General features: G+C 47.6%; 10 protein-coding genes across 10 annotated transcripts; 4 read left to right on the top strand and 6 right to left on the bottom strand.

Annotated features, from left to right (window-relative positions):
- Positions 1-111: 111 nt before the first annotated feature.
- On the top strand, positions 112-1,413 carry PEX2_052780 (uncharacterized protein; the record flags this gene model as incomplete). Its single annotated transcript, XM_016742552.1, has 3 exons — positions 112-1,099; positions 1,155-1,238; positions 1,349-1,413. 3 exons carry the CDS (start codon positions 112-114, stop codon positions 1,411-1,413), a joined length of 1,137 nt encoding a protein of 378 aa, XP_016601063.1.
- A 1,399-nt stretch (positions 1,414-2,812) lies between these two features.
- PEX2_052770 (Short-chain dehydrogenase/reductase SDR) lies at positions 2,813-3,773 on the bottom strand (the record flags this gene model as incomplete). The annotated part of the gene is made up of 4 exons (XM_016742551.1): positions 2,813-2,820; positions 2,873-3,173; positions 3,229-3,650; positions 3,710-3,773. The coding sequence occupies 4 exons, from the start codon at positions 3,771-3,773 to the stop codon at positions 2,813-2,815; spliced, it is 795 nt and encodes a 264-aa protein (XP_016601062.1).
- A 403-nt stretch (positions 3,774-4,176) lies between these two features.
- On the top strand, positions 4,177-5,073 carry PEX2_052760 (SDR family NAD(P)-dependent oxidoreductase; the record flags this gene model as incomplete). The annotated part of the gene is made up of 2 exons (XM_016742550.1): positions 4,177-4,526; positions 4,611-5,073. The coding sequence occupies 2 exons, from the start codon at positions 4,177-4,179 to the stop codon at positions 5,071-5,073; spliced, it is 813 nt and encodes a 270-aa protein (XP_016601061.1).
- A 205-nt stretch (positions 5,074-5,278) lies between these two features.
- PEX2_052750 (class II fructose-bisphosphate aldolase) lies at positions 5,279-6,188 on the bottom strand (the record flags this gene model as incomplete). The annotated part of the gene is made up of 2 exons (XM_016742549.1): positions 5,279-5,549; positions 5,638-6,188. The coding sequence occupies 2 exons, from the start codon at positions 6,186-6,188 to the stop codon at positions 5,279-5,281; spliced, it is 822 nt and encodes a 273-aa protein (XP_016601060.1).
- Positions 6,189-6,495: 307 nt separating this feature from the next.
- Positions 6,496-7,209, top strand: PEX2_052740 (SMP-30/gluconolactonase/LRE family protein; the record flags this gene model as incomplete). The annotated part of the gene is made up of 1 exon (XM_016742548.1): positions 6,496-7,209. One exon carries the CDS (start codon positions 6,496-6,498, stop codon positions 7,207-7,209), a length of 714 nt encoding a protein of 237 aa, XP_016601059.1.
- Positions 7,210-7,894: 685 nt separating this feature from the next.
- On the bottom strand, positions 7,895-9,662 carry PEX2_052730 (Zn(II)2Cys6 transcription factor domain-containing protein; the record flags this gene model as incomplete). Its single annotated transcript, XM_016742547.1, has 3 exons — positions 7,895-7,908; positions 8,121-8,778; positions 8,838-9,662. 3 exons carry the CDS (start codon positions 9,660-9,662, stop codon positions 7,895-7,897), a joined length of 1,497 nt encoding a protein of 498 aa, XP_016601058.1.
- A 568-nt stretch (positions 9,663-10,230) lies between these two features.
- PEX2_052720 (sugar porter family MFS transporter) lies at positions 10,231-12,101 on the bottom strand (the record flags this gene model as incomplete). Its single annotated transcript, XM_016742546.1, has 5 exons — positions 10,231-10,454; positions 10,514-10,608; positions 10,658-10,985; positions 11,091-11,921; positions 11,996-12,101. 5 exons carry the CDS (start codon positions 12,099-12,101, stop codon positions 10,231-10,233), a joined length of 1,584 nt encoding a protein of 527 aa, XP_016601057.1.
- A 1,758-nt stretch (positions 12,102-13,859) lies between these two features.
- On the bottom strand, positions 13,860-15,662 carry PEX2_052710 (FGGY-family carbohydrate kinase; the record flags this gene model as incomplete). The annotated part of the gene is made up of 2 exons (XM_016742545.1): positions 13,860-14,897; positions 14,958-15,662. 2 exons carry the CDS (start codon positions 15,660-15,662, stop codon positions 13,860-13,862), a joined length of 1,743 nt encoding a protein of 580 aa, XP_016601056.1.
- Positions 15,663-16,118: 456 nt separating this feature from the next.
- On the top strand, positions 16,119-17,148 carry PEX2_052700 (Short-chain dehydrogenase/reductase SDR; the record flags this gene model as incomplete). The annotated part of the gene is made up of 5 exons (XM_016742544.1): positions 16,119-16,194; positions 16,243-16,301; positions 16,363-16,737; positions 16,807-17,004; positions 17,065-17,148. The coding sequence occupies 5 exons, from the start codon at positions 16,119-16,121 to the stop codon at positions 17,146-17,148; spliced, it is 792 nt and encodes a 263-aa protein (XP_016601055.1).
- A 466-nt stretch (positions 17,149-17,614) lies between these two features.
- Positions 17,615-18,738, bottom strand: PEX2_052690 (aldo/keto reductase; the record flags this gene model as incomplete). The annotated part of the gene is made up of 2 exons (XM_016742543.1): positions 17,615-18,076; positions 18,130-18,738. The coding sequence occupies 2 exons, from the start codon at positions 18,736-18,738 to the stop codon at positions 17,615-17,617; spliced, it is 1,071 nt and encodes a 356-aa protein (XP_016601054.1).
- Between the last annotated feature and the right edge of the window lie 90 nt (positions 18,739-18,828).

Below are 18,828 nucleotides of genomic sequence, written 5' to 3'. Positions count from 1 at the left end.
AAATTCTCAGCCCCTCCTCTTCTGAAATCGGCCGCCAGAATATCTTTCAGCCCTTCTATACTACCTTCTGAATCAATGACCTAGTTTATACAGCCTCATCGATATACGGTCATGACTCCCAAAAACCCCCCATCACATAATGACTACACAGTCGGATGGATATGTGCCCTGCCACTGGAGATGGCAGCCGCGCAAGTGCTTCTAGATGAAGTCCATGAAGACTTACCCGTGCAGCCGAATGACCACAATGCTTATACTCTTGGAAGCATTGGGAAACATAATGTTGTGATTGCATGCTTGCCTTACGGTCAATACGGCATTGCATCTGCCACCACAGTTGCCGTGCAATTATTATCCAGTTTCCGCTCTATTCGATTGGGTCTGATGGTTGGGATAGGAGGAGGGATACCAAATGAAGACGCGGATATTCGCCTGGGTGACGTTGTAGTCAGCAAGCCAACGAATTCACATGGGGGAGTGGTGCAATTTGATTATGGTAAAGCGCTAAGTGGCGGCGAGTTTCAACGAACTGGCATACTCAGCCCTCCACCTCAGATCCTCCTAACTGCGCTCTCAAAACTGCAAGCAAATCATATCACGGGCAAGAGACGATTCATGCATTTTCTTGACGACATCAAACGTAAAATGCCCCAAGAATCTTCGAATTTGACCCGCCCAACTCAGGAGGATCATTTATATCTTACCGATCACAATCATGCCGATGTCAGCTCCAAGACTTGTAATGGCTGTGATAAGACCAAAACCGTTTCCCGGCCTTTGCGAGAACCAAATCAGCCTATGGTCTACTATGGCCTGATTGCATCTTCGAATCAAGTGGTGAAAGACAGTCAATTACGGGATCGGCTGGATCATGAGTTGGGTGCATATTGCGTGGAGATGGAAGCTGCGGGACTCATGAATAATTATCCGTGTCTGGTCATTCGTGGAATCTGCGACTATGCCGACTCGCATAAGAATAAGGAATGGCAGGAATATGCCGCGGTAGTGGCCGCGGCATATGCCAAAGAGCTTCTTTCAGTGACCCCGGTTGTTCATGTTGATCAAATACGAACTGTGCGGGATACTCTATCCGATCCTGGTATGTATATCCATCTCACAACATTTATTGTTCAAGGTATAATAATCGTATTTAGATGTCACTACTACATCGTATGCGAAAGACCTGTCGAGGGTGATCACTCCTTCACAAATCAATCCACCTGTGGTGATCAATCAGAGTGAGCTGGGTGGAATTTATCTGGGCACAATCAGGGGCGAAGAGATAATCCCGAGGCTAATCCAAGATCCTGCCTTTTGGAGGGGAGAGATAAATGCCCTAATAAGGCAGCTACTCTCGATACATCCCCAATGGTGGGTAGAGCGACCGGAGCAGACAGCGAAGACTATGAATGAGTTCTTTGCTCGTAACAGGCTTACCTTTAGAGTGAACATTCTTCAAAGAAGGACTGACCGTCCAGGCTACTATGGGCATGATCGTCAGTACCTGAATACACTGTTCCATCATAATCTAGGTTGGTTAAATGGGTTCAGCGTGAGGGAAGGTGTTCCTGAGATCAATTTGGGTATACTCAACCTGTGGTCTATCCTTGAGTTTCTAGATAGAAATTGACGATGAATATGGACTGTGGGAAAGATATTTCCAAAGATAAGTCTAAAGATGAACTTTTGAAGTGTATCATCGCTCTGGCCTCCTTGTCTCCGTCCTTGAGGTAATCGCGGAGATTGACCATATAGTTCTAGATCCCCATGTCTCATACTGTTTTAGAAGCAGTCGAAGAGTTTAGGCGGTGAAACCAATTTCCCGACGTATTCCGATGGACTGTGGACTGCCTCAAAGGGACCCAGGACAAAAATAAAATAACCCTAGAGAGGGGATGCGTGGTGTGCACCCTAGTAGAAAAGTTAGAGCCATCTAGCATATGATCCAGGAGCCAGGCACGACTGAAGGCTCTATGAAATTTAATTTTCCTCCTCATTCTTATATATTCTTGACTCTAACATTATTGGGACCATGCTAATAAATGGTGATGCACAGGCATCCAGGCAGCAAGGCTTCGCTTCCAAGGTTGCTTGCCTCTAGTTAGTGAGACCTCTCTTGGTCCTCATGAAGCCCTTTTATGCTCCATGGTGGTAGGTAGATTCATCACTTTCATCCATCTCTCTGCTTCGTGTTGCTCTGTGTGGCCACATAGATATTTGCGTGCATCAGATAGCTACGATGCTCTTAATTCCGACGTTCCGGTAGAAAGAGCATGTTGGTTATTATCTTAGGGTTGGATGAACGTAGCTAAATGAATATATCAATTTTTTCATCTGACCTTCAGGATAGGATACGGAAGATGTAGCAGCTACAGCAGACTGATATAGTTGACTGACTTCATGCCTAGCACTGAACCTGGAAACCATAGGTAGAGTTTACACAATGCTTGCGATAAAACCCTTTACTTCTAAAATTTTGCTTTATGTCCCTAACTATAGAGTGTTCCGTATTTTAACATGGAATGCAGGACAAACGAAAACGGAGTTACTTTAGTTTGTCCTGTCTTTGACTTAAATAATTGGTCACTGTAGAAGTTTACTTGTTTCGATTTGGCTTTTACGTACTAGTAGTGATACATACATACATGTAAGATCACCTAATAGCGAGGTCCTAATTGCGGTTTGAACTGCCACTGATACTAATGGATCTCACGAAGGGAAAACATATTGAATGGCGTTTATTTCCAACTGGTACATAACAGAACATATTTTGTCAAAGATAAATCACACTTAATCTCATTCACATTTTTGTTTAGCAGACTATCTATGTTAGTATCTTCATGCAATCAAGTCGGGCATTAGAATTACTTACTGCCAATCACTCCGTTCACTGGAATGTCGATGGAAGTCGTGTAGCTGGCGGCCTCACTTAGGAGGTACACGTAGGCACCACCAAGCTCCTGGACCTCAGCCAATCGAGGGAAGCCACCATAGTACTTGAGCTGCTGCTCCCAGTCCGGTTGTTGAGGTACCCAGTATGTCATCGCGGTGTTGACTAGGCCAGGGGATACGCTATTGACACGGATTCCGTACTGTGCCCATTCCATAGCCAAGGTGTGGGTCATATTGCGAACCCCGGCCTTCGAGGCACCGTAGGGAGCGGATGGAACGCGCTGGTGGAAGGTTTTAGTATTGAGTAGAGAAGAGCCTAAGTCAGGAGAAAGCTACCTTGTTAGGACGGTAGGAAGCCATGGAAGCTGTAAAAACCACGGAACCCTTGATTCCCTGTTTGATAAATGCGCGCGCAGCGGCACGTGCGGTATAAAAGGCACCGAAGAGGTTGACATTGAACAGAGTTTCAATGTCCTCCTTAGTGAAGTCAAGGGCAGCTTTATGGTGGGTACGTCCGGCGTTGACCACCATTCCGTGTAGAGCACCAGCCTGCTCGATGATCTTATCAACTGCAGCGGTGATAGTGGCCTCCTCAGTCACATTGGCAGTGACGGCAAAGAGCTTATTGGGGTATTTCTTCGACACAGCAGCGAAATCTTCTCCCGTCTCACCAATATCTATCGAGTAGACTTGAGCCGCACCGTTGTCAAGGCAGCATTCAGCAATGCCCAAGCCTATTCCGCGGTTGGCACCAGTAACTAAATAATGATGATCTTAGCTAGCCACTCTCTAGACTTTCACTTTTTAAAACGCTTACTGGCAATCACTTTTCCATTCAAAGCGACTTGGGTTTGAGGGACAGGAGTTTGATTGGCGGCCATGATGGATGATGTGAGGATAAGTGTATTTTGGGTGAAAAGAATGTATAGATGATTGATTTGGGGAAACATTTGACCAAAACATGTCTCCTTTATAAATTTAGGAAAGATTGGTAAGGCTCTCATGTGCTAGCAGAACACCTCATAGTCCACATCGACGCCCATACTCCTCGAGTGATGGCTCGAGACGGTGTTGGAGAAGCGTGGGGGATACGTGGGGATAAAGTGGATGTGTCCCCGAGACGGCGCTGTAATCCACTTTAGCCTCCGATCCCCCGCGAGAAAGCTGGGGGCTCGAAATTCAAAAGGCGTCTCATTGTGTTTTATCCAAACGCATAATAAATTTGAATCTTCTCTCGTCATCGGTGTTTAGGTCTTTTCACTTTTTGCCTAACGAATTCGCACAATGGCTGCGCTGCCCGCCTGGAACCTGCTCAAAGGCAAAACCGCCGCCGTTACTGGTGGTACCACTGGAATTGGTCGCGCGATTGTTCTGGCATACATTACTCAAGGATGCAATGTCGCCGTGAATCACTTGGGTCTGGCCAAAGACGAAGATCTTCGTCACAGTCTGCTAGAGGAGGTCAAGGCAATTGAAAACACGGGCATCAAAGTGGGCAAGATCCTTGAGCTCCCCGGAGACGTGACCAAACCGGAGACAAGCACCGATTTAATCCAGGAGGCTGTATCAAAATGGGGGAAATTGGACATTTTTGTCGCCAATGCGGGTGTATTTAAACCAGCAGAGCTTTTGAAGTAAGTCGAATGGCCCTATCACAGTCATTTCGAGCTCTTTGGTTCTTCCTCCACCCGTCGGAGCCGATATGCTAATAAAAATAGGATTGAACCATCTCTTCTAGACCACACGGTGGATGTCAATATCAAAGGCACTTTCTACTCCTGTCAAGCCGCCGCTCGCCAGATGGTGAAGCAAGGGCACGGTGGTTCAATTATCGGTGTTTCTTCCGTTAGCGCTTTGCTCGGTGGTGGATTCCAAACTCACTATACTCCTACCAAGGCCGGGATTCTCTCGATGATGCAGTCTATGGCCATCGCACTTGGCAAAGATAAGATCCGGTGCAATGCCCTGATGCCCGGCACTATAGGAACCTCCCTAGCTGCCCACGATATGAAGGACCCTATCAAGATGGCCGCCCTTGAGGAGCGTATCCCTCTTGGTCGAATCGGAGATCCGAATGATATGGCGGGGCCGGCAGTTTTCCTAGCTTGCGACGAGATGAGTCGTTACGTGAACGCAACGGGGTTGCTGGCAGATGGTGGAATGTACAGTAAATTGCAGTGATCGTGGTATCACATAGGTATCAAATAGGACGCATCAAGTTAATATCTTGTCAAGAAAGTAAAATGCTTTCATACCAAACTTGTTACTTGTTAAGATCTCTCGTGGAAGATCACTCAGCCATGACTCAATCAGGAATTTTTTCCAATTTTATTAAATCTCATCCATTCACGCGATTCAAAAAAATTGCATTCAACTTTTACAGACTTCATGCCTTGCCGGCAGAGCCGCAAATTATCATCCACTTGACGGTCAGATCCGCGACCTTCTGAATACCCTCCTCGATCAGTTGAGTTTGCGCCATTTTATTCACATTGGCTCGAAGATGGTCGTAATAGTCGTCTAAGACGAGGCGGTTGACATTGATCTTGCTGACACCCGCAGCCACGCAGCGCTTCATTAACTCAGGCGCAAACCCATTGGTACCATGCAGAGCCAACCTGACTCTACTATTTGCCTGGTTACGGACATTCTTGAATCTAAACACGCGGTTATTAGTGAATACTATTGATCGGATTTCGCTTGACTTGCCTTTCAAAATCTAATTGTGGCCCCTGCGGGCCATACTCCCCATGAACATTCCCAAACGCCGGAGCAAGCACGTCCACACCTGTGCCGACGAACTCATCCACCTCTTCGGCTGTCGTCATACACGCTTTCAACCCCGCGGTATCCATTACGCCATCCTCTCCACCTTCAATGCGACCCGGTTCGGCCTCGGTAGCCTTCTGGCGTTCATTGCAATAGCGCACCAGTTCGCGGGTTTTCTCCAAGTTGACTTCCTTCTCATAGTGAGACATGTCAACCATGATACTGTCAAAAGGTAGATCCGCTGCTCGCTTGATGATTGCTTCGGATTGCGCATGGTCGAGATGGATGCTAATCGGTACACTCGCGCGCTTCGCGGCATCTGCGGCGGTGCGCACAAGCAACCCATCAGTGGCCTCGATAGCCCAGGGAAAGAATTGGATGATGAGGGGTGAGCGAGCTGTCTCAGCGGCCCGGACGAGACCTAGCACATGCTCAATGTTGTAGGCGATGGCGGCGATAACTCCATACTGCCCGGCTTCCGCATTCCGCAGGATGGTGAAATGACAATTGGATTCTTTCCAGGACATTTTGGAAAGCTGAGATAATCAGGCTTTTGTGGGGGTCAACGATATAAAGTGAGTTAAAATTGGAATTGAATACAAACATTGTGACTGGCGGGCTGATCAAGTTGGGTTTATACATAGAGCCGTGACGGCGGCCAGGAAATGACCCCGAGACGGGGCGAGTCCCACATTTAGCGTTTCTCCGTGGAGAAGGGCACAGGGTAGAAGAGAGCTTTCGCATCGGCTTTACTTATTCGAATAATTCAAACTACAGTTTTATCGTCTTGCTCCAAAACCATCGCGCGGGCACTCTCCGTCGCTATCTCACAAAATGTCCAACAACACCATTTCCTTCACAGCCCATGACCAGCGATTCGTGGCAATTGTTGGTCCATCTCCGACAGCAGAGCTTCTAGCAGAAAATAAGGACTACCCGTTTGCTCACGAGGCCGGGGTCTTTTTACCTGACATCAATAACCTCTTCGTTACCAGCAACCGGTGTATTGACCCGAACGGACAGCAAAAAGTACACATTACTCGCGTCGATCTGAGTAAAAGGCCAATCACCTGTGAGGAGATTGCCACCGATATTCCTATGGGCAATGGAGGCATCAATTATGATAGAGACTACGTTCTCTTCTGTGCACAAGGGACTATGACCGAGCCAAGCGGACTGTACCGAATGTCTACAATTGCTCCGTACAAGTCGGAACTATTGAAAGGTGATTTCCACGGCCGACCATTCAACTCTATCAATGACGTGGTGGTACACACGGATGGTTCAGTCTGGTTTACCGATCCCATATATGGCTCTGAGCAGGGCTACCGCCCTCCACCACGTCTGCCTAACCAGGTATACCGGTGGTGTCCAAATACTGGGGCTATTCGCGTAGTGGCCGATGGTTTCGGGAGACCAAATGGTATTTGCTTCTCTCCAGATGAGCAGGTTGTTTATATCACCGATACAGATCGGGTACATGGAGACGGCAGCATCGATGATCAACGAGTATCTTCTATGTTAGTTAAATGCGACCTCCTTGGTTAATCGAGATTTTATTCAAAGAGCTGATCCTGCAATTTGACCTAGTTATGCTTTTGACGTGTGCACTACTCACGGGGAGCCATTTCTCACAAACCGACGCCTCTTTGCTATGGCAGATCAGGGCATTCCAGATGGAATCAAGTGCGATTTGGAAGGAAATGTATACAGTGGCTGTGGGGATGGAATCAATTGTTGGTCACCAGGAGGCGTACTCTTGGGTCGGATCCTTGTGGACGGAGGTGTGGCAAACTTCTGCTTCGGCAGAAATGGGGAACTATTTGCCCTCAACGAACATCGATTGTGGCGAGTCCAGTTGGGAGCAGGAGTAAAGGGGGCATTGCTTCGATTATAAATTGTTCAAGGTGTTACTATGTCGGGGAACTAACAACAAATGAATTATAGCTATTCACATGAACACCGGCCCACGAGGAAAGGAAATACATGAATGACATGAACAATGCGAGGGCACCTGCGACTTAAAAGGACTCTTGCGTATCCCAAATCCGTTCCAACTCACCCCCAAGAGATTTGACTGGCCAGCCACTTCGTTCTCGACAAGCCTCCAGGAGCTCTAGAATCGCCCTTCTGACATGAGGTTCTTGTGTAAATATCCCCGCTGTGCCTGCGTAAGCCCTATTTCTCTCAATTGCAAAATAATACGTACCTATAAATATGGCCTGTGAAGACATTATGCTGGATGCACTGTCCTTTAATGTCATACCAATACCACATATTTTCTCCACGCATCGTTTTATTGTACTGTGTCGCTCAAGATGTCGCTTCAACCCGCCTAAGCTTGGTTCATGAAAAACCAAGAGAAGACACGACACGTTGAAAAATTGGACCGCGACAGCTGCATGGCCAAGTTAGTTTGGCTCCACCAGCCACAATGCGGAGTCCATATAATAACATACCAAACGCAGGCGGGCTAATCCATACAGGTTGAAAGCATGATGAAGCCTCGCGTGACCTAATTGGTAAGGGGGAGAACTCAACAGTCAGATGCCGCTGCCAGTCTTCCAGCATAATCCGAAGTCGCATTGCCTCATCAATTTGATGCTGGATGTTTTCTTGGGTTGTCTCAGCCGCACAGTAACTGACCACCTTTGCGGCGATATAGATAGAGCGCGCGGCGAGCTCGTGCGGTAATAACACAGAGAGAGGCTTTTGTGGAACCCAAAACGTAAGGGTCTTACGTTTCTCGCGGAAAGCAGCCCAGATGTCCTGGCACAGCCATGCCCACCAGACTGCCGATTTTAACCCTCCAGTTTCCCCGTGTATCGTTTGAGACCTTTGAATCAGGAAAACCCCTTCTAGGTGACGCTCCCAGTCATCTGTAGAATTGTCGAGCATTTCGTAGGTGGAAATTATGAGGGCAGTTGACAACAGCTCCAGGCTCATCTTGTAAGCACTAGATTGCATAGCCCGACCCACGTAGTGAAGGGTTTGGTAGTAGTATTGAAGAGCCTCTTCCGGCTTGCTTGTGATGCTTTGATCATCTAGACTAGGGTTTAAGGCCAGGTGCCGAAAGGAAAGAGCTAGTATGGCATTTAGAAGCCCAGCATTGTGCAACTAAAGCCCAAGTCAGTTTTTGAACAAAATTGATCCCTATTCAGTAGAACTCGACTTACTGCTAGGTGCACGACTAACGTAGAGAATTTGTTTGTTGGGTCAAAAAGATCGATCTGTGAGGGAATGTTATCAGGCGAGGGCACACCAGTCAGAGGTATAGTGCAATGACCAACCAAGGGGCTAACTTGATGTACGAAATGTTCAAACAATGTTTGTTCTGTTGGTAAGAGATCTATTGGCTCCCGTGACTGCCAAACCTGCCTCTCCGTCATTGTAGTGCTTTCAGTGAAGCGGTCATCTGTCACGTCTTGGCTGGCCGACCTGCCAGGAGGGCCATCCAAAACCTGAGTCGCTCGCTGTAGCGAGCTGGTTTGTGTGGGGACATCACCACCCCGGTATCCAAGTGAGAGGCTTTGGCTCTCCCAGGTATCAGAGAGAGTCGATAACTGTGGGCCATCGCTGGGAAAACCACTTGCTAGTAAGCCTAACCATCGTACCGCCGCCAATGACGTGGTGGATGGTGACAAGTAATCCCCATGCATTCCTCCCGGACTATGGCTCGGAATATGCTCATTTTCCAGCCGATATTCCAGCATGGCTGGTGGAGAAGGATTAAGGTCCGCTTCCGAAACAGTCCTGGCATGGTCAGAGGCTCCATGGAGCTGGTAGTTCACTTGTCCTGCGTTGTGATCACTTGATAGATGGTTATTATTCTGTTCCAGAGGCGGTATTGGCTGCACTGTTGACAAAATTGGAAGGTTCTCAGGAACAACCTTGTTGGTGGCTGAAGAGTCGAGGCTGTGTTGATTCAAGTTGGTGTAATCACAGATCTTATCCTTTTTGGCACACGGGCCACATATCGGCTTAATTTCATCACACTTCATGTGTCGCTTCCGACACGTCAGGCTGAATAGGCTGTGTCAAGCAAGGCACCACAAAATTCGAACACAAAGGACCTTACCATCCGTCCTTAGTCCGCAGCCCGCGCCCTCGAGGCTTTCGCTTGCGTTGCCATCTGGCGGGCGAAGTTGGACTGATCATTGAATCATTATTCCATGTATTACATATACCCTCTGGGTTGAGAGGCCAATCCATTCTTAATCATGCCTTTTGCTAGTGTCCTCGTCTCGGGGAAGTTGGTCATGGAAGCAAAGCACGTGATTTCCCCACATTCGGCTCCGGGGGCCCCGACCCTGGGGCCCCGGGTCTTGATTGATTACATAATAGGAGCAAAGAAACCCCCAAGGCTTTCAAGGTTGGAATATACCGCCACATCAGACGAAGCGCAGTTGTGGAATAAGATTACCTGCTGAATTGAACTATTGAACCTATCCTATCTTTTATCTCACAATAACTGTGGCGGAAAATAACTTGGAACCGCAGTTACTTGGCAGGTGAACGCCCAAGAAATTCCAGTCTGTTTCAAGACGAATCTTAGCGAAAAGCACGTATCTAATTGTGACCAACTGTTTCTTCGTGCTCGGTATCGATATCATGTAAGCCCTTCTCGGCTTCGAAAACGGAGTGACGCTGATGAGCGCGGCCGATATCCGGATGTTCTGCCATGAGTGTCTTGAATTTCGCTTCGGCTGCCCAGGTAAATGGCGACTTTGCAGCGAAAAGCATATCGATTTCCTCGAGCGTTCGCTGACTAGATTCAGGATAGAAAGCCCAAACTAAAATTTATTAGCCAAGGCCCGTTGCACTGGCAGAATAGAGAGGTTAATCTTCTCACCAATTGGTATGCTAATGAGATTTACAGCACCAAACACGTGCAGAGTATTTTCCCCGATGGCTGCAAAAATGTATGGAAGAACTAGAGTCAGTGATCTAACGTCCGTTAATATCTTCCGATTAGAAACGAATTCGAAAAACGAACCCATTCCCCAAACTCCAGCCAACAACGCCCCAAGCATTGCCCTTGGCTCGAATCTTGAGCGGGAAGATCTCTGCTGGATAAAGCCATGGAACGGTGAGCCAGGTAGCACCAAAGACAAATGTATACAAATAGACCATCGATGTTGCTGCAACGCCCCATGGCCCTTGGTTGTCTGGGTTATTAATTCCACCGCGAGCCAGACCACCTGCGAGGAACATGGCAATTGCTTGCCCTGCTGCTCCCCACCATAGGGTCCAACGGCGACCAATCCGATCAATAGTGACGACACAAATCAGGGTTGCGAATGCGTAGAAAATATTGTTCAGTCCTGAGATCCACATTGTCTTTTCAGAATCGAACCCGGCGATTTGAAAGATAGCCACGAGAGAATTAGGAGCTTAGTAGATAAGAAAAGGTCACAGATTCAACTCACTTGGTGCGTACATAGTGACGCCAGCTATGCCAGACCAGCATTGCAGGATCTGCAGCCAGATCACTAGTTGAACACGTCGCGCAATGTGCAAGTCTCCTTGGCCAATACCAAATAGCATGTGGAAGTAGGTCGTTTTGTCCTCCGACTCTGCCTCAAGCTGGACGACAGCTTCAATCTCTCCCATTTCTATCATGGCCGCTCGTTCGTTCTCGGACCCACGAAGCCGCTTGAGAACGTAAGATGCCTCGTCCCGACGGCCCGCCATACAAAGCCAACGAGGTGATTCAGGGAAGAACCAGCAGCCGATAATTAGCAAAAGCAGCATAACAATCTGGAAAGCAATGGGGAATCGCCACTGGAACTCGGATGTCCCGTTGTCGATGTAGCGAAGTCCAAATCCTAACCAGTAAGCCACCACCACCCCGACGATGTTCAAAGTGAACTCCATAGCGATGAACATGCCACGAGACTCGTAATCCGCAAGCTCAGAGCCATACACCGGAACGGTGGCATTGAGAATTCCAGTCCCAATGCCGTTAATGAGACGAGATATGATCATCCACTCCGGGTTCATTGCTGTGCACTGGAGTGCAGCTCCAAGTATACCCCAGACAGCACCAAATGCAAGGGATTTGATACGGCCGAATCGATCACTGACATACCCGCCCATAAAGCATCCAACCAAAGTTCCCAGATAGTAGACTGAGACGATGCCCCCCTGCAACAGGGTGTTGGTGACCGTTATTGATCCATTTTTCTCGTACCCCAGCCCCATCCGCTCAACGTATGATTTGGAGTCGTTGACTCCAGCCATCATCCCTTGGTCATATCCTGCATGATGTATTAAATTTAGTTATTCTAGATATGAAGAAGATATATGGCTTTTCAGATTGGGGTTGACTAACCGAAAAAGAAGATTGCAAGACCAGCGAGGCAGTTGACCGCTATCAACAGGCGTTTCTTTTCCAGCCTCGCGGCGATCTTCCACTTTGCCCTCTCGTCATTCAACATGTTCAACATCACATACAAGTGAAGGGGTTATATAAGGGTTATCACGGTCAAAAGCAAGTCAAGTAATTTTGAGAAGACTGGGGTTTATTTGAGAAACGCGGGGCCCCAGTAATTATATCATCTACTTATACCATACGTCACGTCAAATGTCCCCCAAGGCTAGATCACCTCAAGCCATACCGATGTGAGAGGGAATCCGTTACCCCAGGATCCGAATCTAGAGGAATTGCGGAGACAACCCCCGGGGTGTTCAACCATTATCGGCCCACCCAGCCGGAGTAGTGCTCGACTCGTGGCACACGACGCGACACGGGGGCAATTTAATTGTCGCTTACTCTTGAACCTTTTCGGTGAGAAGATTACCGCTAAAGTGCGTTTTGGATAGAATCCACAGGAGAGGAGCTTGCTAAGAAAGCCGCTGACCTCGGGGGTTTTCAGGATATGTAGGTAAGACGTGCTCAAAGACAATCTCAGCATGAGGTTAAACAGATGTGGCATTTGTAATTCTGTCTTTTCCGAGTCAGATAGAAACAGCCCATACTATGACATCGACTCTTCAACCGAGTCTATTCATTTGTAGGTTTTTTCGCCGCCTTTCTCCCTTCATCACAGCAAAGATTTCACCCAGCGTCTCTGGGAAAGTGATCTGGAACAGTTCTCCATTCATTTGGCAAATTTCATAGAATTTCCCATCCGCCTCAAAAATCACTTCTCCCCCCTGGGGGTCGCACATAATAGGGGTGCATTTCCCAAGCTTATGAGTAGTGGCGAGTTGATACCCCCAGGTATCTGGGGTGGCCCATTCACCCTCGTAGTCAAGCTCGTCGGAGTCCATTGTCCAGCCTGGTGGAGGGGTCACCTAAGCGTTCTATTAGTATTGCATACATATGATGTAATCAAGCGCGTACTTACAGCAGAATTTTCAGCCATAGTGGCTCGTCTTTGCTCATAAGTGTTTTTGAAGATGTAGGATACAGCTTTATATCTGGAGTCAAGCTAAGCGTGGAAAGCAGAGTGTTTTGAGGTCTGTAATGACAGAAATCAGGGGGTAAGATCACTGAATACATATCCATGGATGTCCCATACCTCGATGATTAACTGTAATATACACCCGTAGACCCGTCTTTTGTATGGTATGCCTGACACTCCAAGTCACATGATGTCTTGACAGTAAAAACTCGGGGTTCTAAGGTTTATATACTACGAGACAGATATGACCAACCATGCTGAGGCTATTGATACATTATTCTAACTACAGCTGTTATTTTAATAACCAACTTGTTGCGATGAAATAGCCAACTGGTGTATATGCAGTCACGTGATTAACCGCGCTAGAAACGTCAAGACCGGATCCAAAGAGTTTTGGGATGTTGACCATCCTAGACCCAATTTCAATCTCCTCCGGGTTCGAGGGCTTGGTTGAATAGGGGATCAACTGATAACCCAATCCAACATACGAGTCAACAAGCCTTCTGTTAGAAGGTCACGTGACCACCACTGTTTGCTCCCAGTACTTAGTCTTAGCATGTAGATAGTTTCTCTCTCTCTCCACGCATCAAGAGATTTCCAGTTACATCTACATCTTCATCGTAGATCTCTAGTATCTCTAACACCTTCACTGTCTGAAAATTACTCGGATCAGTTTGAATCGATAGAGTTCCCCTAATGTATCTACTCAAAAGTCAATACTACATAGGTCCTCCATTGGGGTAAGGTAATTAATTCCTAAATATAATTATCCATGAGCAATCCTGTTTTTTACTCTGCCGCAGACATTCGTTTATCTATCAAGTCCCGATACTCACGCTGTTTGAAACACATGTCCAAAAATACCTCATATTTAGCCTGGAGCAGCCTTTGTTCGTTAACATCAGCCGTAGGCTCCAAACGACGGCCAGGCTTGCTCATTTGGCTCATGATACTCCATAGATCCTTCGATTCCTCTTCCAATTCCTCACTGGCGGCCATAGCTGCCAGCATAGCAGCGCCGTGGCAAACGGCCGCATGCACATATTCCGGAACAAAAATTGGCATTTTGCAACAAGAAGCAATCAAGTGAATCAAGAGGTCGTTGAGTGTTTGTGACCCGGACATGAAAATTGTTGAGATTTGATACCCACGTTCGTTCATCGTATCCACAATCTGGCGCGTTTGCAACGCTATAAACTCCAAAGCCCCATAATAATGGAGAGCGAGATTTTTGATTGATTCTTCACTTCTCAACCCGATGACAGCGCCACTCATTTTCGGATCAGCAATAGGTGAGCGGTTGCCCCATAAATCACCGTAGAAAAAGAAATGTTTAGCCAAATCGGACACATGAGCACACTCTCTCTGCTTTGCCTGTTCACGCAGGTAGTCATTCAAAAAATCGTAAACTGAGATGCCGGCATTCTTCGCTTCTGTGGCTGTTTTCGAGTATGCGGGATGACTTTCAACAACATGTCGGATGAGTTCACCGGTTGCCGATTGGCCTCCTTCAGCAACATACGCCCCAGAGAAAAGGACATCCCGATACGGACCCCAGACTCCGGCAACGAACAGCTCATCATTCGTCATCGCTAGGTAGCAAGTGGACGTACCAGCAACTAATGCCAATCGGTGCGAAAGATGTTCTCTGTGGTCGATCGGACCATCCAGTCCAAGGTCAACTTTGGCACCAACTGTGCCTATCCAGCCTGCATAGGCGTCAATGACCCCGCTACCGACAGCGATGCCTGCTGAGAGCCCCAAATCAACAGCCGCCTTTTCACTTAAAGGTCCAACGCGCTCGCCAGCACTGAGATACCGGCCGTTCTATCAAAGTTAAGTGGTGAGCTTTTTGGTGTTGAGCATGGAAAGTTTGAGACCACCTACCTTGCCGTTGATACCACCAATTTGAGAATAGTCGTTGGTGGCAAGATCCTCAAGCCCAATCTGCTTCAGAAACTCCAGCTGCCAGCCCTCTTCGCCGTAGTCTGCGCCAGCTGCGAGATAGCCCTGTTTGCAAATTACGCTGCAGTAGCTTCGAGTCTTTTCTCCGGTAGCTAGATGGGTGAGGGCATCTGCAAGATCGTAAAACTCGCAGTCCTGGAACTTGATCGGATCCATATGTTTCTTCAGCCAGAGAATCTTAGGCATCTCCATTTCGACCGACATGCCGCCCCCTACATACTGGAGCACAGGGTGATCGGTCGCATTGATGGTCTTGGTCTCTGCCACTGCGCGGTGGTCCAGCCATAGAATCACATTCTGGTCACTACTGCCTTCCAGACCACCCACAGAGACTGGATTGTTGGTCTCTTTGCTGAAAACAGCCAGAGAGCATGTGGCATCGAAAGCAAGACCTCGGATACTGGATGGTTGCAAACCTCCTTCCTGGAGAGCTTGCTTGACTGCCGTGCAAATGCTATTCCAGATGTCTTTAGTTGATTGCTCATAGAATTCCGGATGGGGCTGCCATGTTTTGATACTTTGGGAAGCAAGACCAACAATATTGCCCTGGTGGTCAATGACGCAGGCACGCGCACTGCCAGTGCCTACATCAATCCCAATGTAGTGGAACTCAGTGTCGCCAGCCATGCTGATTGCTGGATAGAAAACTAGATACCAATGGTTCCCTTCTAGGAGGAGGAGCTGTTTATATGTCTGCGCAAATTTTAACAGAAAGCGGATTTCATTAAAAAAATGCAAAAATCTCCAAGTTGATGGAGACCAAAGCATATCAACTTACGTTTTCGTATACATTTAGATCTCGCCTGTTGAGATTTTCTGTGATACAGAGCTCCCAGGAAGAGGTATGGGGTCAGCCCCCGAGACGAGGGTTCTCGAGACCAAGGACATCCACGAGACGGTGGCAATTGCCGTACCCCAGGCCCCACGATGACCACTGTGGCTTTCTTCTTTCTCGTGAGTGAAGAGTATGGCGCCTGATAATTTTTAACATGAAGACAAGACAAGATAGAAATTGAACATAAATAGATCTTCCCATGTTTCTGACGGGAAGTTTGTACAGTGAAAACGTTTTGACTATTCAAAATGGTTCTCTCCAAGCCTGAAGATGCGCCTGTCCAGAAGCTTTTCGATTTGACAGGTAAAGTCGTTGCAATCACTGGTAAGTGAGAATTGACCGTAAGCATATGTCTAGTGGTTAACATAGTAGGCGGTGGTCGAGGAATTGGCTTGGCTGTGGCTACTGCGTACGCTGAAGCTGGGGCCAAAGTATGTACCTGTTTCACCATTTTTCTTTCCAAATGAGAACTGTCTCTGATTTCTCATTCAGGTTGCCCTTCTATATCGCACAACGACAACCACTCCCAAGGCTGCGGAAGAGCTCGCTTCTCAATACCAGACCCAAGCTCGCGCCTACCAGGCCGATGTCACTAAGCCCAAGGAAATCTCGATGGCCATTAACAAGGTCGTCGAGGACTTTGGTAAATTGGATGTGATTGTGGCCAATGCGGGTATCTGCTCTGAACATGCAGGAGAGGAGTACACTTCGGCGGAATTCCAGGAGATTATGGAGGTCAATGTCAACGGTGCTTTCCACACTGCGCAAGCTGCTGCAAGGATCTTCAAGCAACAGGGCTATGGCAACGTGGTCTTTACAGCCTCTGTCAGTGCACTTCTAGTGAATACACCCCAACGACAGGCTGCGGTATGTGCTTCCGAAACCGGAAAATTCCCATCGCTGGTAAGACATCCCCGGACTAACATCAGGCCATAGTACAATGCATCCAAGGCAGGTGTTTTGCAGCTGGCGAAGTCACTTGCCGTCGAGTGGGTAGACTTTTGCCGGGTAAACTCCGTTTCTCCCGGCTACATACAAACTCAGATCATGGAATACGCGTCTAAAGAGATGCTCGACAAATGGCTAGGTCAAATTCCTGCACGGCGATTTGCATCTCCTTATGAGCTAAAGGGGGTAATCAACTACCTGAAGACTTCCAGAAACATATAGTTTGCCAGCTAATTGAACCTATAGGCTTACCTCTTTTGCGCGTCGGATGCTTCTAGTTATATGACTGGATCAAATCTGGTTATCGATGGCGGATTTACTCTACCTTGAACAAGTTATATTTTGAATAAAGCAAATATAGCCAGTCAACCATAGACCAACTAGGCTATTCTCAATTTAGCAACTCTTCAAACAAAACTTTTGGTTTCAATCTTGGTAAAAGAGTCCGTGTTATGAACAACGTTAGGAGCAGTGAGACAGGCGGGAACCAACCATTATTCTTTGATAACTCATCCAATACTCAAACGTGGGTCTGCTCTATGTCGTTTCAAACGTGTTCTTCTTGGGTGAGATAAAAAAAACACTAGGAAAAGTCAAATGTTGTAACCTCATTGTTGTCGGTGTTGTTCTCATTGTTTCTTGGGTATATCAAAAACACGGAGTTCACATATGGGTATACTCCCCTTTACTCTCATTATGGGTACCTTGAGGCTAGCTCAAAGTATTCAGGAATCCAGCTCACAGAAAGGAAAGCTATATTAGATTGATTATTCACTATTTTTGTGGCAAACAAGATCTAGTGAGTGCGTCCCTTCACAGTGCCGTCAATGCCTTCCAAATCGCTATATAGGCGCCACTCATAGTCCAAGCTGGGATCATTGAAGCGGGCCTTCGCATCCAAAGTGGCAATTTTTGCCATATCCTCCGGCTGTAGCTCGAAGTTGGCCTCCAGGTTCTGCTCAACCTGCCAATCCACAACGCTTTTGGGGATGACGGAGCGCCCGCTATTGATACCCCATGCAAGCACCACCTGGACAGTACTCTTGCCATACTTCTCGGCAATTTCTTTCATAATTGGCTGGTCGATAACCCGCTTCATATGTGCAATCTCCTTAGACCAGCCCGTCTGTCGGTAGAAATCGTTCATGTTACCCAGCGGGCTGAACTGGACGACGTGAATTCCCTGTTCTTTCAGCCACTTGTTGAATTCCTTCTGCTGCAAATAGGGGTGGACCTCCATCTGGTGGACTGCAGGGACCTGTAGACGGAATTAACTCAGTTCCATTTTTCGATGGCTGGGGGGTCACTTACAGTGCCGGTCTTCTTGAGCAACGTTTCAATTTCACCCTTACTAAAGTTTGAAACACCAATGGCCTTGACCTTGCCAGTCTTAACCACGTCTTCCATTGCTTTCCAAGTATCCACGAAGGTAGTCTCGCCGCGAATCATCCGGCCTTCGGCATCCCGAGGGAATCGATCGGCGCCGCGCTTAAAGGTACAAGGATAGTGCATCAACAAGAGGTCCACATAAGCGGTGTCCAGGTCACGGAGTGAATCATCCACAGCACGCTCCACGTCTTCGGGATGGTAGTCATTGCACCACAGCTTAGTACCGACAAATATGTCTTCGCGGGGAATACCGCTCTTCTTGATTCCCTTTCCCACCTGCTCTTCAACGTTGTAAACACGAGCAGTATCAATCAGGCGCATGCCCTTTCGCAACGCTAGACTGACGGTCTCTTCCTGGGAATCTGGGTCTTGGAATGTGCCAAATCCCAATGCGGGGATCTCTGCACCAGTGTTGAGTGTGTATGATTTTGAGCGCGTAGCGAGCCCTCGAGTAGCAAAAACCAGTCGAGTTGGGAGCAAGAACTTTCCTAGCGCTGCTGCGCGAGTCGTTTTAGCTGCAAAATAAGCCATTGTGCGAAGGGTTGGCTGAGCAGGTTGACTGAGTATGAATTCTGGAGTTTCACAAAAATAAATGTGACTATTTCGCGATATTTCTGGCTG

The sequence above is a fragment of the Penicillium expansum genome, assembly GCF_000769745.1.
Source record: "Penicillium expansum strain MD-8 chromosome Unknown contig172, whole genome shotgun sequence".
NCBI classification, from domain to species: domain Eukaryota; kingdom Fungi; phylum Ascomycota; class Eurotiomycetes; order Eurotiales; family Aspergillaceae; genus Penicillium; species Penicillium expansum.
Note: the sequence above shows the minus strand (reverse complement) of the source record. Positions and strands in the feature narration are given on the sequence as shown.